General features: G+C 37.9%; 3 protein-coding genes and 1 long non-coding RNA gene across 9 annotated transcripts in view; 2 read left to right on the top strand and 2 right to left on the bottom strand.

Annotated features, from left to right (window-relative positions):
* Positions 1-83: 83 nt before the first annotated feature.
* On the bottom strand, positions 84-3,872 carry LOC135163626 (ATP-binding cassette sub-family F member 2). Its single transcript, XM_064123218.1, has 6 exons — positions 3,728-3,872; positions 3,476-3,651; positions 2,347-3,060; positions 1,755-2,224; positions 1,063-1,458; positions 84-652 (listed from the first exon to the last, which is right to left on the bottom strand). The coding sequence occupies exons 2-6, from the start codon at positions 3,639-3,641 to the stop codon at positions 509-511; spliced, it is 1,890 nt and encodes a 629-aa protein (XP_063979288.1). The 5' UTR covers positions 3,642-3,651; positions 3,728-3,872; the 3' UTR covers positions 84-508.
* A 148-nt stretch (positions 3,873-4,020) lies between these two features.
* Positions 4,021-13,165, top strand: part of LOC135163632 (uncharacterized) — an 81,565-nt gene continuing 72,420 nt past the window's right edge. For 2 of the 4 annotated variants that reach the window (XR_010299158.1, XR_010299157.1), the window contains exon 1: positions 4,564-4,695. Coding sequence is in view for 1 of the 4 variants with exons in the window: in XM_064123227.1 (XP_063979297.1) it covers positions 4,571-4,695 (125 nt within the window). In the remaining 3 variants the exon portion in view is untranslated. Of the gene's footprint in view, positions 4,696-13,165 lie in introns of all 4 variants that reach the window. The other 2 variants (XM_064123227.1, XR_010299156.1) reach the window with 2 other exon arrangements.
* Positions 5,099-12,459, bottom strand: LOC135163627 (facilitated trehalose transporter Tret1-like). Of its 3 annotated transcripts, none has more exons than XM_064123220.1 (5): positions 12,103-12,459; positions 8,593-8,807; positions 7,847-8,260; positions 6,927-7,504; positions 5,099-6,548 (listed from the first exon to the last, which is right to left on the bottom strand). In XM_064123220.1, the coding sequence occupies exons 1-5, from the start codon at positions 12,129-12,131 to the stop codon at positions 6,225-6,227; spliced, it is 1,560 nt and encodes a 519-aa protein (XP_063979290.1). In that variant the 5' UTR covers positions 12,132-12,459; the 3' UTR covers positions 5,099-6,224. The 3 variants fall into 3 exon arrangements, with proteins under 3 accessions (XP_063979290.1, XP_063979289.1, XP_063979291.1); XM_064123219.1 differs by having other exon boundaries at positions 8,593-8,810; positions 12,103-12,440; XM_064123221.1 differs by lacking the exon at positions 12,103-12,459 and adding an exon at positions 11,388-11,409.
* The window catches only part of LOC135163633 (uncharacterized), a 36,804-nt gene continuing 35,589 nt past the window's right edge, over positions 11,951-13,165 (top strand). Inside the window, exon 1 of the long non-coding RNA XR_010299159.1 lies at positions 11,951-12,023. This is a non-coding gene — a long non-coding RNA (uncharacterized LOC135163633). The remainder of the gene's footprint in view (positions 12,024-13,165) is intronic.

The following is a 13,165-nucleotide window of genomic DNA, read 5'->3' as shown; positions in this document are numbered from 1 at the left end:
AATGTGGTCCTAAAATTTCAGCGAAAAATTTCTAACAATCTATCTCAAAATGTTACGGTTACAAACAAAATAAGAATACAATATGACGTTATTAAATTCTCCCTCAAACGGTGTGTCTTTATTTAATACAGTAGTAATTATTTTGAAATGTCATTAATCAATTTGTTATGTTCCAGAGTGGGGGGAAAGTGATCATGGAAAATTAATTGCGATAGTCACAAGTTAAATGTATCCGCAAATTTTATCCGCACATTTCTCATCATTCAAAACTCACTGATAATGATTTTTTGCAGATACTTGCCCGGACAAAATCATTTTTTTTCATTTTATTTAAATAAATTAGCTAGGTAAGCATGAACCCATCCGTTTGAACGCTACATAGCAGCGCTAAATCAAACGATGAATGAATTCCGATTCATACAGTGGATGTGATTGACGGCAATGAAACCAAGAAGTGGATATCGTTCATTTCGGATTTTCAGTTTTCGTTCTTCAAAAATGGACATTATTATTTTCCTCGGTTCGTGAATTCCTTTTCTCTCTTCTGGTTGTCCTTCAGCACTTTAGACTTAAGGTGCTCCTTATAATTCAATATTCCACCTTGCCATTTAGTCACTGTTCCATTCTCACATACCCAAATCTCTTCAGCAACCTGGAATGATATAAATTAAGATATAATTTTTTTCGAAAATAGACCGCACCTTTAGAATCAACCGTTGAATGAATGAACGAAAGTTAGTAAAAAAGTTTTGAACGTCTTTTAGACTTCTGTCTATCGGAGTCATCTTGAAGTTGAGTTAATGTTTAAAAAATAATGTATTCACTTGGAGAAGGCGTGGGTGCCACATAAAACACACACGCGGCAAAGGTGAACCCCTTTTATATTCGAATTTTTAATACATCAATTTAAAAAAATTAAAATCAATGTTTGTATAAATTCGATTGTAATGTCTAGATTTATATCGAAAAATTAGAGAATTAATTAATATAAAGGCACAATATGAAAAAATAAAGGAAATAAACAGGATGGAATTATTTTCTTAAAAATGGTTAATGACTTACTTGATTAATTAGCCTGAAATCGTGAGAAACAAGAACCATTCCACCGTCAAAATCATTGATAGCATCAGCAAGTGCATCGATTGTCTCCATGTCCAAGTGATTCGTCGGTTCGTCCATCAGAAGGAGATGTGGTACTTGCCAGGCAAGCCATGCAAACACAACTCGACAACGCTGTCCATCGGACAATTGTCTGATTGGGCAGACTTGCTGACGACCAGTGAGCCCATAACGTCCAATGATTTTTCTCATCTCTTCTCTCTCCTTCACTTCCGGGAAAGCCTTCAGCATGTAATCAAGGGGGGACATGTCGAGGTCCAGTAATTCATGAAGATGTTGGTGGTATCTCGCAATTCGGAGATGAGAGTTCTTGCGAATCATTCCACTACTTGGGACCAACTAAACATGAAAATAACGAGATCAATTTAATACTAACAGTGGCGTCAGAGACCGAAAATGGATTATTCTTTAATTGTTTAACTAGAACGCTAAAAAAATAAAAAGTCAATTGACGATATTTTTGTTGCTATCATGTAACAGAAAAGATATACATGATATTATCATATCTTTCAACGACACAAAAATGTACGAAAATAGATTAATTCCCATAAGAGGTTCAGATTTCACTGAGACTTCAATATAAAAAATGTCCCCCTCTCTATATTTCTAGTCCCATAGGGGCGATTAATCCTTACATCTCCATAAAGCAGCTTCAACAGTGTACTCTTTCCTGCTCCATTGGGTCCGACGAGGGCCAGTCTCGTATCCAAATCAATTCCAAACTCAAGATTCTTATAAATCCAGGGAGCATCATCCTTATATCGAAAGCTTACATTCTGCACCATGATTACGGGAGGAGGGATTCCTCCGCAGCTTGGGAAATAAAAATTGAGCACTTTGTCATTGGTGACTTTCTCAGTCAATCCTTGTGCCACCATCTTCGCCAGTGTCTTCTCCTTGGACTGAGCCTGTCGCGCAAGTTTAGCTGAACCGTGTCCAAACCTGGCGATGTAATTTTTCATATGAGCTATCTGATCCTGCTCCCAGTTGTACTGCTTAGCTTGATTTTCCAGGAGTTCCATTCTAGTTTTACCGAATGCCTCGTAGTTTCCAGTGTAGTATTTCAGTTGCTTTTTATTGAGATGAATGATATTCGTGCAAATACCTGGAATTATGGATTTTATGTTACATGAGGAATAATCCTAAGTATACAAATATATCCCTGATACCACTATTTTCCCCAGTGTTCCAACTAGATAATCATCATAAACCAGGACACATGCTCACCATTCAGGAAATCCTGTGAATGAGATATGATAACGAGAATGCGTTTGTACGTCTTCAGCTCCTCCTCCAGCCAGACGCAGGCGTCAAGATCCAGATGATTCGTCGGCTCGTCTAAAAGAAGTAGATGAGGTTTAACGTAGAGGGCACGTGCTAAAGCGATGCGCATTCTCCAACCACCGGAGAAATCTTTGGTAGGAGTTCTCTGCATCTTTGGAGTGAAACCAAGACCATGAAGAATGTGAGCAGCACGTGCCTCAGCAGTATCAGCAGACATATCGTCCAATCTTTCGTAAACATCCATCAGCTGTTCCTGGGCGTCTTCCTCAGGACAATCCACCAACTCCTCCGCTAATTTCTCAAGACGAACTCGCTCCTCATCGACTTCCATAACGCATTCGAGAGCTGTTTTATTGCTGGCTGGCATCTCTCGGGAGAGATGGAATATGTCGATCTGATCGGGAATTGGTACCTCACGGTTACCCACAACTGAGAGGAGAGTGGATTTACCGGAGCCATTGAGACCCAGAAGACCGTAACGTCTGCCACAATTCAATTCCAGCATTGTGTCCTGGAGAAGTTCACAACCGTGGAAGGTTATGGAGAAGGTGGAGATCTTTATGTCTCGACTGCGGGGATGAGACGCAAGAGTTCCAGTGCAGGAACGAGCCTCGGCGTTCAGGCGGGCGTCTGCCTCTAGCTTCATACAGAGAGCCTCTGAAAAGATAAGGGGTTGATCGAATGATGTTTGGAGCCCTCAGAATCAACGATTAAAGTTTACGGTTTAATCACGGCATCCATTGAAAGCGTTCACATATTTCATAGCGTCAAGAACTTATTCTGTTGACACCATTGAAAAATATCGTGTTTGTTATTCCAATTTTTAAAAGAATTGTTACACCAGAGCATTCCAATTTCTTTTTTCTCTGATTGAGTTATTTTTTAAACGACTCGAAAAATTCATTAAAATATCTTCCACAATATTCTGTACATATATCAAGGTAAATTTATTTCCTCAGGACTAATAAAAATGCTTCCTGCAATACTTGTCATGACTAAAAAGAGACATTGATAGTGATAATGGAAGGAAAAGAGTAGATGTCAAATGACCGTAAAAGTTTTATTCTATTACCTTCGGCAGAGATAACCCCGTTGGTACCATTTTGCACTTCTCCTGGTGGAGTGCCTTCTTTCACATCCTCAGCTTTGGCCTGTGCGATTGGTTTTTTGCCTGTTTGCCTGGCCTTGGCAGCCTCCTTCTTCTTCTGCTGTTGCTTCTTCTTGGCGTCGGACGGCATTCTGCTTCAACTGGAAATGACAAAAAAAATTAATCACCCAGAATATTCTCGAGGATATAACCTGGCATGGATTTCATTTCCATTACGTAATGATGATTTTTAGGGGTGAATCAGTGGTTTTGATGGTCGATTAAGCCACAACCGTCATTTTGAAGATCTCCGATGGAGTTGACTCGAAAATAGATATGCAACCGCATGGAAACGTGCTGAATTTTTAATGCACGCCGTCTGGTCACCAGAAACGTGTGCTCGACCTCCGCCAGGTAATTTGTTGTTTTTTACATTTAACACGATGATTTCGGGACAACACTTGATTTTAGAAGGACGAAGGACGTCTAGGGAGGGGTTCTAGGATGCTTGGTGAATTAATTAACGATTAATTGCAATGATTTACCCTATTGTGCGCCAAAACGAGGGATACCAGCGACACGACAGCTTCACGTGTATGCATGAAAGGGCTCACAGCCGTCAAATACCGATGGATCATGATTTTTCTTGAGGGGGCAGCAGTGGGATCTAGGGTCCCCATGTCAGCCATTGTTCTCTCCGATGTGTACCGCGGTCATTCAAATGTCACATCGCGTTGTCAAATTTGTGCAGAATTGTTAACTGGGGGATGACGGAATCGATCGTACCGATCAATTACGCAATCGATAGCTCTTCATGTGGCTTAGTGCCGATCAAATTTTGGAACAAATGAGTGTAGTGGTTTCTAGTCGTAAGAAAAATCGCAAATTGTTCACTTGCACTTCGAATATTTCGAAGTTGCCATCAATCTCACTAGAGTGCGATACTGAATCCTTTTGTTTTTTTTTCAAAAATTGACTATTGAAATTTTATGATTGTTATTATGTCAACCGTCTTTCCCTCGATTTTTTACTAAAATTCTTATCAGTTTTCCCCGTGATTTGGATTCAATTGTGATAAATATGGCGTATGACGGAGCACAACACGTTAGGCAGAAGGAAATAATAGAGCGGGAAGTTCACCAAGAGACTCATCAGCCTTGGAACACGGCGGAAGTTGCGAAGAAATTGAAGAAGTCGTTAACTAGGTGAGTTTGATAATCGTTCATTATTTAAGTATTATTCATGGCTTTGCTTTGCATGACATAACCTAAGGGGGGAGAATTTCTGCATGTGATGTTTTCGTCTAGTTCCACGAAGACACAGACTAAAATGACCCTCAGAAGGAAAGCCGTGAAGAATAACCGACTTAATAAGCCGAATAAATTATCGGTGAAGATCATCAATGAAGAGGCCGTTATGCCATTTGTCCCGAGAAAGGTTTTCAGGGTGTTGTCCCTTCTGCGTCATGATAGATTCATGAAGCTTGTCACAAGGTTCTTCAAACCGATCGAGAGAGTATCGGCTTGGAACTTTGAAGCAAAGTTGAAGAAGAATAACAAGACGGGTTAAAGTTTGTTTAATTAAATAGGGAAAGTTTGGGATCATAAATTTTTGCAATAAAAATTGTTTTATTGAACTAAATTTTCGATTCTGTGACATCTTTCTTGATGACTGAGGAATATAAAATTGATCAGAATCAGTTTTTTTGCTTAGGTCTTAGTTAAAGGCTAAATGACGATTTTTTCAAAATTCTGTTTGATTTTTCTTATCGAGTACATTATAAGGAAATCTCAATGAGATGTCCATAACGTCGTTCGTGAAACGTCAATCATTTGCATTATTGACTTTCTGCCATTGATCATGACTGTGTAAAATCAATGTGATGTTTTTAAAAAAATAGCCATCTGGCAATTCTGCTTGGTCACCATCTGGAAAAACGTAGAACGCTTCACGATTTTGCTTCTCCACTATTTTTCACATGTAAGACGGGAAATTTATTTAGCGTTCCACATCTTGTGACGTCACATAAGACTGGCTTCCCCTACACCTGATATATTCTGTCTTGTAAAGGAAATTAGAGAATTAAATTTAATGAGAGCGATAAAGAAATTAACATTTAATATTAGACTAACAAATCAGAACATCATTGAACAAGAAACATTCCAATCCCACCGGCAATAGGGAATCCCCTAAGTCTGCCGTATACGTGGGGATGGGGTAAGACGGCTCATCAGACTTTTTGAAAACTACTTATAACCATAAATGAATTGATTGAGCTCAGTCAAAGCTCTGAACAATGAATAATAATTTCAATTTTTATTGAAAAAAACGTTTTAAAAATTAAAAAGAAAAAAATATATCTCAGGACTGCGGCGGTAACTAAAAAATAATCCGACGAACTTTTTAAAGGAAATCGTCAGGATTATCTACGAAAAAAAATCATTAGAAAATGTCGACAGCTTAATCTACATGACAACAACCTTAAACAGATTTGCGCGGAAAAAATTTTAAAAAGAGAACTGTCCTGTTTTTTTCCCCGAAAGATTTACTTCAGAGACGTTCCCGGACCATAGTATCACAATTTGAGGGGGTGGCCAATGAAAATTTTCTCCCTGCCGGACACCTTATTGCGCAATGTCATACATTTCATTACTCCTGATAATATCCGATGCCCCAAATTTTTCATCACCAGCGAAACTAATATATCACGTCAGCATATGAGCCCGAAAAGTGATCATAGTTTGCTCTCAACATCGTCGAGGACCATGGCCGGATTGGCGCTTGCCCATTTCTCTTTATCCTCGAATCCATCCTTTTTCGGTCTGTGATGAAGACTCTGAATGCCAGCGAAATGCTCTTCAATTTCCTTGAGCGTTCTACCCTCAGTCTCCGGCAATGATAGATAAAGTGCGATACCACCGGCCAGATTCATACCAGCGTAGAACAGAAATGTTCCTGATAGGCCCAGCGCATTGACCATATACAGAAATATCTTGTTTACGACGGACATAAAGATGTAACTTACTGCTGCTGCTATTCCAGTTGCAGAACTTCTTATCTACAAGGAAAAAAATACAAATATTGTGAATAACAATAACATTTTTTTCCTGGTACTATTTTCATGCGAGAAGCCGAAGAGGCGGTTATTGTCCAACACAGGATTTTGAAAAGAAGCAGCTCAGGAAAAGGGGACAGTGAGAGTAATTATGAGACTTCTAAATGAAGAGAAATCTGAGGATGTGAAAGAAGCAATGAGTCCAATAATTGTGACAATGAAAGATATTAAAAAATAAATTCTTAGTCGCCCTGATCGAGCCCTTTAGTCAAAACTCGATCGAGCCGGGAATTAAACCTGGAACCAGGTCGTTGATATCATCAACACAACAATAGAATTGTCATCCGATTGAGCCCGGTCACCGATATAATTAACACTCACATTTGCTGGAAAGACTTCGCCAGCGAGGATCCAAGCAAGCTGTCGGATTCCCATATGAGAGATGAAAGCAGACCCAATGAGGAATGTCGTTGGGATCCAGCTGTAAGTCCCTCTCTCAATCTGCTTTAACTCGAGCAAATAAATATAAATGGCACTGCCCAAGAAGCATAAGCCAGTTCCACTGATGGACACCCAGTTGAGCCTCCTCTTCCCTACGAAATGGATCGAGGCAACACAAATGGCAGTTCCAAGAAGCTCAGCTACTCCCAGGATCAGTGTTGCTGTGTACTTGTTCATTGGTACCTCGACTTTATCAAATATGGAGACCGCAAATGTTTGGAGAGTTGCGGAGCCGCCGAAGGCTGCAAGGAAGAAGACGAGGCTGACAAGCATGAAGGGGACGATGAATGTCCGTCTGAAGAATGGAGACCAATGACTTTCTTTTGGATGTTCTTCATCAGTTTGAGGATGGCGAATGGTCTTCAAGATGAGCTGCAGCTCTTCCCGTACGCTGGACGACGGGACCCAGCCTCGAAGCCATCTCAGGGATTTCTCTGCATCCTCCATCCTATTTTTACCTGTATTTGGGAGATAATTTATTGGAGCTTCCGATTTAATTGGCATTGTGGGGACAAGGGAAGTCTTGTCTGATCAATTCGTGGGAATAATGTTGTACATTTTTAATAATTTCGTGAGGTCTGATTTAATTTAATGGAGCATTTTACCAGGAACTTAAAGACCTCATCCCCGGGAAAAATCGGGGTCCAGGGACCGAAATAATTTCTTCTAACGACTGTCTTGTGATGTTTCGTGAAGTTCTTGGTCTTACCACTAGCTTATGCATTTCCTATATTAGTTTATTGGCTAGTTTTTTTAGTTATAATTAGTCATCAGACTGTGGCATCACAGTAGATAGTCACCTGCTAGCCAGTAAGGACTCTCAGGTACAATAGCAAGTGTAACAAAGCAGAGCACAGGATAAGTAAGATTGATGAGACAGGCTGTCCTCCAATCCGTTAGACTTCCTGTCAGCAATTGTGTGAAAATACCAAGGATAACTGACATTGTTGAAGTCGCTGACAGCATGCCACGCAGGTGTGGCTGGGTCACCTCAGCAACATAAGTCAGTACTGGTGCTTCAGTTAACCCACCCGTGAGACCAGTCAGGGATAGGGCGATGAATAACATTGGTGCATTAGTCGAATAGTGAAGGATAATCCAGGATGCTACGAATGGGATGTTCGATATGAGCATTGTTTTTCTTCTCCCAAGGTATTGGGAGATCGGACCACTCACCAAACAGCCCAGTGGCACAGCAAACAAATTTATACTGCCTGTTATAAAAAAAAATATGAATATCAAATTCGTGTCTTTATGCTCTTCCTGTGGACTGCGGTTGTTGCGTCCCAATTCAGATGGAGTCTTGATTTAAATGAATGTCAACCAATAATCAATTAAGGCGAGTTTAAGACTCTGGGCCACTATCTATAGAACATTCTCTCAAACTGGCCAAATTATTTTACACTTTTCTTACTAACCAGATTTATAATTTTGGAGTTTTTCTGAATAACGGATAATCTAGTTAATATTTGTACCTTTGCAGATTCTGCATTAAATTATAAAAAATGTAATTATCAAATTGAAATTGATCGATATTTTAACTCACTGATCCACGTGAGGTCTTCCATTGTCACTGGAACGTCAGGATCATCCTTCTGCAGGGCTGGAAGGAGAATCGTTGGGAAGCCTAAAGTTGATCCAAACGTCAATAGCAGAAGATTCTTTGCCATGACAGCACACACCTGCGGTGCTGCCTGCCTCCAGGTGGAATAGTACTTCTTCTCCTCATTTCCGTTGTGATCGTGAGATGGTAGCTTCTCTCTGCTGGGGATAATAATCATATGAATAATTTCTCAGACATTTGCATAAATTACTCTTTGATCATCAAATTTACGATTAAGAGATTATTCACGGTCAGGGTATGTTCGCTTTCAAATTCAATTTAATACACGTGTGACCATGATCTGATAACATCAATCATTCTATTGAATCAATTTCTGGGATGCCAATCTACAGATTATAACGAAAATTCAATCGTTTCTTGTTTTCGATGCCTCTTAACATTTTGTTTGGACGTGATCGAAAAATTCTATTGACGGGATTATTGTGGCCTCAAGATTTTTTTCTCGAGATCTTTAAATGGATTTAAAAACTTTATTCCTCTTCGCTGATTTTACCTTCACCTAGATTTGATTTACTAACTAGTGGAGGAAATGCAGAGACCTTCAGTAATAGTTCTAATACGTTCTAATAAGTATGTTACTTCGAGTTGATGGCCGTTAAAATGACCAGTTTGCTTTGAGCGTGGATTAGATCTGAGTTTAGAGTATCCGGTAACGAAATTACGATCATAAAAGGGGGAATTGCGGATTTGGTAACGCTATTAACTAGACATCCGGTGACAGGTTCAATAGCACCACTCCTTGATCATTTTTTCTTGGTTTCCTACTTTCGAAGGGGAAACAAAGTATCAAGAATGTGCTAGTGGCCTGAAAATCAACCGGGAATGACCACACGAGTAGGAAAATTAACCAGAAATTGAGTAATTTTTATGTTCTATAGCGTTCTTTTTATTTAAAACTCTGTTAGTTTTATAAGTGCGAAAAAATGTACCTGACCGTACGATAAATTTTCCGGAGCAAAAAATAAAATTTACTGGCAGTCTGTTATTTTTTCCCATAATTTTAGATAACAATGACAAATGATTCTCCGGTCCACGATTACGTGACTAGTCACGTACTTTTTCCTCTATTTTTTCGCCATGTGTAAGAGGAAGAACACTGAGCTTTAGAGTTATTTATTATCTTTTTTAAATCAACACGATTTTATTGTTCTTGGCTATAGAAATTATGGGTTTTTCATCGTTTTTGTAGAATTCTTGAATTTAAATGATAATTATAAAAGTAACGGGAAGAGGATAAAGTGGCAAGTATTTCCGAATGAATTTCTATGGTCTACTCCATGAAAATGCCCACAACGAGATGTACCTGAGAGTAGATCTACTTTAATTGACAGTTTTGTGTTTGCAAACGCTGATTACAAATTTACGTCGTCATGATATCAAGCATTGTCGACGTTGAGGAATGGGTTTAAAGACCTTTTATTCTTTGAACTATCACCAATGCGCTTATGAGATCTGTCCCATCCAAGTGTAAACATCGAGATATCTGATGGAGGTCTGAAACGTGCTGCTCATACAGTTTTCTCGTGCCAATTGTAAAGAACCAGACATAATTCAAATGTGAATCCTACTTTCTCATTATTATGTCTGATTTTTAGTGGCTACTTCTAGACAATCAGCTGGATTGATGAGAATGACGGGGAGAGCATGGAGACGGAGTTTAGTTATTGAAAATGAAAGACTGTATGAAACATTTTTATAGAAAGCTCAGGCAAATTTGATAGCAAATTCTGTCCGAATTATACTTCAACTTTTTACTTTTTCTGGTTTAAAAAAATTGTTCGTCACTTCTGATGAATCAGAAATTGTTATGAAAGCATTTGTGATAAGCTAAAGATTAAGTTCGAGACTAAATCCTTCGCAGAAAAGAGAATCTCAATTCAAGGAAAAAAAATTAATAAATCCACTTTTTCGTTACAACCGCGGAATAAATGACGAATTCACGAAGATAGAAATCATTGCATAAATATTCAATTATCATGAAACGTGTAATTAATTCAGCAGGGGGTAATTATATGAATAAATTTCAGTAATTATACGAATAAATTTTCAGTTTAGAAGCTTCAAACTGTCGTCCCAGAAATTGCGTCATTCACTATTATTTTGATTGAAGTACGGGCAGGAAATATTTTGAAACACAAAATTGTGCAGTGGTTGTTGAAATTTGGAGTGATTTAATCGCAGGATGGACCAACTGACCGTCCAGTTGACTCAACATTCTTAGAGAATAAAGTGATTTCCGGTTAATAAAATCTTTCTTTTTATTCCCTAATAAACATATAATACTGTTGTATGTAGCGATGAAAGAATCGAGACAAGTTTCTTAAGCGGTTGGGGCAGTTTATTAATTACAATGAAAAGTAATACGATGCGATGCGTTTTGCATCAGGACTCCAGACAGAATAAACCAAACTCTGTGTTATTCCAAACGATAATCCTCACCAAGGGTTCACTTGAAAACATGAAGGGCAGATAAATATGTCTTTTGCAGATGTCAAATCCCTCAATAATTGAACATTTTCAGAGTCAAATTAGAGACTTCATGTTCCACCCCAAATTTGGAAAATTTTAACAAAAATTTTCCCCCAAAAAAAAAAGATAATTTTTCCACGATTTACACAGCAAACACAAATATCTAAATTCCAGGCATCTCTCTGTGTACATATCTGCCGGAATTTGCATCTTCAAAATACAAAATGCATACGAAACAAAATTGTCACCGCATAGTATTGAATTCCAATGGAAATGCCGATGTATTGACTCAATTTAACATTCCCGATTATTGTTGAACGTAAACAATTGACGATTTTTACGGAGTATCGTCAGGTACAATTTGCTCTCCAGTTACCTAACATACGCGCGCTAAATGCCAACTGACGACAGGTCACTTTCACTCGGACTCACGGATTCCACCTCCTGTTTATCCCATTCTTGAAGTCAAAATTATTCACAAATTTTTTATTCCATAAACACAACTTCATGCAATACTTTCAATTTTTTATTTCATAAAAAAACATCAACAGAGAGAGATCTAGACTAAAATTTTTACATTAATTCCGTAAAGAAAAAAATACATGATATCCCCCAAGATATTGTTTTGGATTGTTTTATTATTTCAGGTGAAACGCGTCTGACACCTGAAATTGATTAATCATCAATTTTATTTCTCGTATTTTTCCACTGTGTTTACTCTGCTCAATATCTTCGTCTTTCGCGAAATAAGATATTATGTGATTTATTTGCAGAAAGTGAACGTGTTCGGAGTCACATAATGTGAAAAGTATACGAATTTGTTACAATAAAAAATAACTATAACTAAAATCCAAAGCCAAGAGAAATGTCAACACTAATCGAAGGTGAATATTGATACCTCCAACAGTTTTTTACTTATGCAAATTTATTTTTTTATTTGTTGATTTTTCGGTGGAAATATACCTGATAGCGACATCAGTGGTTTCCGTCATTATCCACTAATTGTCCTGACCACTGCTGATACTTTTTAGATTTCAGGAAATAGTCAATCCACTACCGATACATTTTCCACTTTGGAAATTTTTAAAATTTTAATTTCGGGAAATGAAGTAAATATCGGCTAAAAATTGGCAATTTTTTTCGGACTGCACCTTTCCTGTTGAACTGAACGCACTTACTGATTACTATTGTCGTTGGCCAGTAGCAAGCCACGAGCATTTGTACTTTCAGTCACTCCCTCCTGCAGCCGCTAACTCCCTCCAGCCACTAGATTTTATCTCGATTCGCTAATCCTAAATATTTTTTTTATGTCCTACTTTTGTGGACATTTTTTTCTGACGTCTGTTGCGTCAGATATCTCTTTGAAAACTCTTTGAAATTCGAATTCGAATAGGGGATGGGGTGGGTTTTGGTATCGATGAAGGAGGTGAGCAGATTAGAAAGTGTGGGAGAGGGTCAATATTATGAAAGGAGTACACGTGGTATTTATTACACACGTGCGTTCCTGTCAGATCGGTAATTGTTGTTGTGTGGGAACATTAGAAGAATTCAGTTTGGATTATAAGTATTTATATTGAGAAATTGTTGTTCTGATTTATTTATTTATTCACTGACACTGAGATTCCAGTAGCTCTATTTTTTTCGTTCTCCAAAACAAATATTTTGCAAAAATTCACTAATTGTTGTAATTTTTGAAATATTTATTGAAGAATCAATGAAAACTGGACTTCACTTAAACTCGATCACAATTTAAAATTGTAATTTTTTCCTAAATTTAATTATCATTTCTATTTCCCAAAAAAAAGTTGAAAAATAAGAACTTAACACTTTCTTTTGAGATTGAAATCTGATATTTTGTCCGTTAGATGTGAATAAATCAATGCTTTTCTTAACACTTTATAAAAGATAATCTACCTTTTGAGAAACAAGTTCTATTCTATTTTGAAAATGTTTCAACGACTCATCACCGGTAGAATTCAGAAATAATTAAGAACTATTGGCTAAGCAAAATTAAAATTATACACAT

The sequence above is a fragment of the Diachasmimorpha longicaudata genome, chromosome 6, assembly GCF_034640455.1.
Source record: "Diachasmimorpha longicaudata isolate KC_UGA_2023 chromosome 6, iyDiaLong2, whole genome shotgun sequence".
NCBI lineage: Eukaryota > Metazoa > Arthropoda > Insecta > Hymenoptera > Braconidae > Diachasmimorpha > Diachasmimorpha longicaudata.
This window is presented reverse-complemented; position numbering and strand designations above follow the sequence as displayed.

Excerpts from the sequence above, each read along its gene's own strand:
- LOC135163626 (XM_064123218.1), bottom strand. The coding sequence starts at position 3,641 with ATGCCGTCCGACGCCAAGAAGAAGCAACAGCAGAAGAAGAAGGAGGCT. Across the intron at positions 3,061-3,475 it reads CGGGGTTATCTCTGCCGAAG|AGGCTCTCTGTATGAAGCTA; the intron begins GTAATAGAATAA and ends TTATCTTTTCAG. Across the intron at positions 1,459-1,754 it reads TGAAGCTGCTTTATGGAGAT|TTGGTCCCAAGTAGTGGAAT; the intron begins GTAAGGATTAAT and ends TTTCATGTTTAG.
- LOC135163627 (XM_064123219.1), bottom strand. The coding sequence starts at position 12,131 with ATGACGGAAACCACTGATGTCGCTATCAG. Across the intron at positions 8,261-8,592 it reads GGAAGACCTCACGTGGATCA|GCAGTATAAATTTGTTTGCT; the intron begins GTGAGTTAAAAT and ends TTTTTATAACAG. Across the intron at positions 6,549-6,926 it reads GCGAAGTCTTTCCAGCAAAT|ATAAGAAGTTCTGCAACTGG; the intron begins GTGAGTGTTAAT and ends TTTTCCTTGTAG.